The sequence below is a fragment of the Salvelinus namaycush genome, chromosome 42, assembly GCF_016432855.1.
Source record: "Salvelinus namaycush isolate Seneca chromosome 42, SaNama_1.0, whole genome shotgun sequence".
In the NCBI taxonomy this organism is placed as follows: Eukaryota; Metazoa; Chordata; class Actinopteri; order Salmoniformes; family Salmonidae; genus Salvelinus; species Salvelinus namaycush.
The window spans coordinates 833,867-838,412 of NC_052348.1; the positions used below are offsets into that span (position 1 = coordinate 833,867).

General features: G+C 38.3%; 1 protein-coding gene across 1 annotated transcript; it reads right to left on the bottom strand.

Annotated features, from left to right (window-relative positions):
- Nucleotides 1-1,368: 1,368 nt before the first annotated feature.
- odam (odontogenic, ameloblast associated) lies at nucleotides 1,369-4,303 on the bottom strand. Its single transcript, XM_038981937.1, has 11 exons — nucleotides 4,232-4,303; nucleotides 4,024-4,089; nucleotides 3,887-3,931; nucleotides 3,669-3,728; nucleotides 3,115-3,357; nucleotides 2,817-2,879; nucleotides 2,377-2,502; nucleotides 2,023-2,049; nucleotides 1,818-1,901; nucleotides 1,605-1,669; nucleotides 1,369-1,467 (listed from the first exon to the last, which is right to left on the bottom strand). The coding sequence occupies exons 2-10, from the start codon at nucleotides 4,081-4,083 to the stop codon at nucleotides 1,634-1,636; spliced, it is 744 nt and encodes a 247-aa protein (XP_038837865.1). The 5' UTR covers nucleotides 4,084-4,089; nucleotides 4,232-4,303; the 3' UTR covers nucleotides 1,369-1,467; nucleotides 1,605-1,633.
- Between the last annotated feature and the right edge of the window lie 243 nt (nucleotides 4,304-4,546).

A 4,546-nucleotide genomic window follows, 5' to 3' on the forward strand; every position in this document is an offset into this window, starting at 1 on the left:
AGTGTTTCCTTTCAAATGGTACCAAGAATATGCATATCCTTGCTTCAGGGCCTGAGCTACAGGCAGTTGGATTTGGGTATGTCATTTTAGACAAAAATTGAAAAAAAGGGGCGGATCCTTAAGAGGTGAAAATATTTGTTATATGTTTACAATGCTGGATAAACAGAAAACAAGTTGATTTTAAAATTAGAGAAATAACAAACAAAAATGTTATTTGTCTCAATTCCAGCCTTACCTGAAGCTCATCTACAACCCCTCAGCTACAGTATGTATACATTTATGATTTAACATGATCAAAATATCACAATGTTAACAGAAAACATTTTGTGAGCGTTTTTATAATTACATTTACAAATGTTTTAATGTTTATCTGTTCTTTACCCTGCAGACAAAAAACTCATTTGAATATGGGATAACAGCACTTGTAAGTATCTAATTCAGATTTTAATTTTCCCTTTCAGCTTTCGTGTCGTCATGAATAAATATTGTCAAATGTAACAATATTGCTTATTTTTCAATCAAAGAAATCACAATACCATCTAAAACATGTATTATTTTAATCCTTCAACCTATACCCAAAGCTCCCATCATTCATGAAGGTAAGAAATTAGTAATAACATTGCTATATTCTTCCTAATATGATGAGTTGTAATCTGTATTCTTACAGTACACTAATATATTTCCTACTTGAACCATGTTATGACTGATATATCTGCAGGCTGAGGAGACAGAGACTCGGGAGGAGGAAGGAAAATAATATGGCGGATACAAGGTGTATGGAAGGTGAGGCTATCCTGAATTGTCAAGCACTTTGGCTCGCCGTTTCTTTGCAATGCATCATCTATTTCTTTATCCGTTCCTGACTACCTCTTCCCTGTTTACAGGGAGAAGAAGCCCAAGGCTTGCATCTGGATTGGAATCGTTGATTGGATTGAGATGACACATTTACATATCTTTCTGGAGTACATTAAACTTTAAAGATGAACTATGGATTTTTTAGTTGCTAATATTTTTCCTAAATACCAATCAATTTCTTAACTCAAGAAACCACACAATCCTTAGTTTTAGGCTAACAATATATGATTTTACTCGTGGGTATGGGTATGCAGTGAGGTCATTTCAGGATGATATTTCTGGCTATTCAGGGAACCCCTTTTGGCTCAAGAGCACACCAGTGGCAAATTATGTGTAACCTCTCTAGATCCTCTTTATATCTATACAGTACATGGCAGGTGTTGGTGGAGGTTACTTCTGTGATATAATTGGACACCTTCTCAATCAATTGCTACATAACATTCATTAAAACGTCCACCTAAGAGCTCTTGTTTTCGTGTGCATACAAAGTACAATTGACAACTGTGATTTTGCTTGATAATGGATTTATTTGACAATAGAAAATGTATCATATTGTAACTGAAATCAGATCTTAAATATAGGAGTAGGAATCTGGGATTGATGTGCCGATCCCTGAAGATTAAACAAAAAAAGAAACACGTAAATGGAAGTACAGTATATTCCTGATATGAATACATTTCAGATGTTCAGTTGAAAATATGTCTCCTTCCCATATTAAAAACCTGGAAATGGCCCTAATGTTACCCTACCTCAATTTTCCTTGCCCCCACATACAATTCTATGGCTCAAACAGGAGTGAGAAGTTGGGACGACCCTGTAAAAAATGTTTAGCATGATGACATGATAAAAGAACAATATATGTTTCATATCACATGTTAAAAATCTATATATACAATGTATACATACTATAATATATTATGTTAGTATTGTTATAGTCATAATATAAGAAGTAGAGGTCATACCTCATCTATGCCAGGGTCAACTGTGTCCCCACGGTGATCTGGTGGAGGGTTGGCAGCCTCTGTCTGGAATCTTTTAGGCCATGTCTATCAACACAAAAATACAGTTGGATATCATACAGCACAGTCTACATCAGCAGCCCTCACATAGAGGCCACATTAATGTTATCCGTATATGATTCAGACACAGTAGTAAGAGATGACTTACCTTTCCTGGTGCCTGAGGTTGGGCAGCCTGTTGCAATTTTAAAAGGGAAAATAATAATAATCAAGATACTCTGTCTGGCCTATAAAATGATTGTTTGTTTAAAATGAAACTAAAATCATGAAATGACGATATACTATCGGTTCATTGTCTCTAATTTCCTTTCTGTTGAGAATATTTCACCACACTTCAAACTGCCACATTCAACTTTTTTATTCTCCTGGAGCCGTGCCCGGTTATACATAGGTTCATTGAAATTAATAGGAGCGTCTTACACTCTGCAAAAGTCACGCATCTAGTGTAGCAGGCCAGTATCAGGGGAAGGGAGAGCACACCCATGTAATGACCACTCCTCACCTGTAGTGGGAGCTGTGGTTTCTGAGGGGTCTTCTCCAAGTTCTGCTGGTTCTGCCCGTTCACCTGGTTGTTCTGGTTAGGCTGGGGGTAGTTGGGGTAACCATAAGACATGTAGTAGGGGTAGCCCTAGGGAGATACACTTGTGAAAGTTAAGAGTCGTAAACGATCAAAAAGTGTGATGATGATATGTTTCGCATCATGTTATGCAAAACTCATGATCACACATTTAGCTTTTTAGTGCTTTATCTTGAACATTTTACTGGTGACATGCCCAATTTGTGGGGACCATACCAACAGTGGACTAATTAACACAATACGACACAAAATGGGGGGTAAAGTGATCCTTTAATCTGAATAAAGAGTGTATATCATCTCTTACAGTGAATACCAGATGCACATTGAGGAACAAATCACATTGAAAGAGTGAAACTCCACTGTACCTGCATTCTTGGTTGCTGGGGAAATGAAAAGGATGGGTAGTACTGAGGAAACTGGGGAATCCCCTTCAGGAAAATATAAAAGAAATACAACTTCAATCAATACTGGAAATGACCTGACACATGGTATTTCATTGAATTACATAGAATTTGTATAAAAACAGACAAACTGACTTCAGGAAAAAAACATGTGTATTCATTAATAAAAGCTGGGAAGCCTTTTGTCATTGGTATCCATCGAAAACATTGGTATTTCAATGAATTTGTGTAAAAACATACATAGACTAACTGACTGATCTACCTGTGCAGGGTTTTGAGGTTGCTGGGGGTTATTTGGGATATTGTGGTTTTTGGGGTCCTGGGGGGCCCCAGGCTGCTCCTGTTGGGCATTGGTGTACAGCACGGGGGGCAGCTGGTTCCCCTGTGTAGGGAACATCATCTGGGGGCCGAAAGGGCCTCCCACCTGGGGGTTAAAGTTCACCATCTGGGGGAGACCCAGTTCAGGCTGCTGCTGGATCACGTACGGGGGCATGAACGGAGAAGCCTGAGCAAACAAGGTTGGGTAAAAAAATCTGTCTCTGATCTAAGATCATTTCAAAGCTTTGCTGACCGAAGTTGTTCAAGTGGTGATGAGCAATTGAATGAACAATTCAGCTGATGTGCCAAAGCTGAAAATGTGTGTAGTTCAAGGTATAGTGGGAATGGAAGCTGCTCCTGAAATACATTACTGGAGACCATTTTTAACTATGCAAATGTGGCTAATGATATCAATATTTTTGTTCTACAGTATGTCTTTAGCATTATCATGGCTAATGATTTCTATCTCGATTGAGTTCGATTGGATTGGTTCAGTACCTGCATTTGTGTTTGCCCAAAGCCTACACCTGTCAGGGTGAGTCCATTGAATCGCAGGATCTGTAAAGGATGGGTGAGCAGTCAGAAAATGTTTCTAACAAACATTACTCCACATTGCATTGTATTTTACTAAACATCCATTTAAAAGGAAAAATCCTGAACTACAAATGCAATGTCAAGAGTTGCAGACAAAAACATAATGGGACAATTCAATGTACCTCATTGCTGTTACTTGCGAGGATTCCAATTTGCTGTTGGTATAACTTTAAAAATGCAACAAAAACAGATTGTTATGATTCGTTTTGAAGTGTAGTGCTATAAATGAAGGAATATTCAAGTAACGTGTGAAACTCACAGGAAGTGAAAGGCTAGCACCAAAAAGGCAGACCAAAACAGATACAGTCTGCAGCTTCATGATATCCTACAATGAAGACAGAACAAATGTTATTTATATCTGACATTTCAATACATGTTACCATCTTGAGCATATTGTATGTGATACATACTTGTATTTAACTGTTTTTGTTGACACAAAAGCAAGTGATAGTCCATGACGGTGTTACCTTATCAGAGAACGCCAGCTTCAGTCCGTCTTCCTTTTCCCCCTGTGTGTTCTTTATATCTCTGTGCAGCCTACTGTGTCTCTCCTACTTTTAAACTATCTCTAGCTTCCCATTTGAGCCGTCATGTCCCAGACACACACAGACTACGGTCAATATGACGCACAGGCTCTTTGAGATGACATCACTCTCAGACTCAGACAGTTACGGTGCAGGTATATGCAGCTGTATCATTATGGACTGAACATAAGTCAAAATGAATCTCATGGCTGGACATTATCTATCAGGGGTGTCATACTCCAATTCTAATGTTGTTGT

Bases quoted from the DNA above. Each gene is read 5' to 3' on its own strand.
- odam (XM_038981937.1), bottom strand. From the start codon at position 4,083: ATGAAGCTGCAGACTGTATCTGTTTTGGTCTGCCTTTTTGGTGCTAGC. The intron at 3,358-3,668 runs GTACTGAACCAA...TTGTTTGCTCAG, and splicing joins TTGGGCAAACACAAATGCAG to GCTTCTCCGTTCATGCCCCC. The intron at 1,902-2,022 runs GTAAGTCATCTC...TTGTGTTGATAG, and splicing joins AACCTCAGGCACCAGGAAAG to ACATGGCCTAAAAGATTCCA.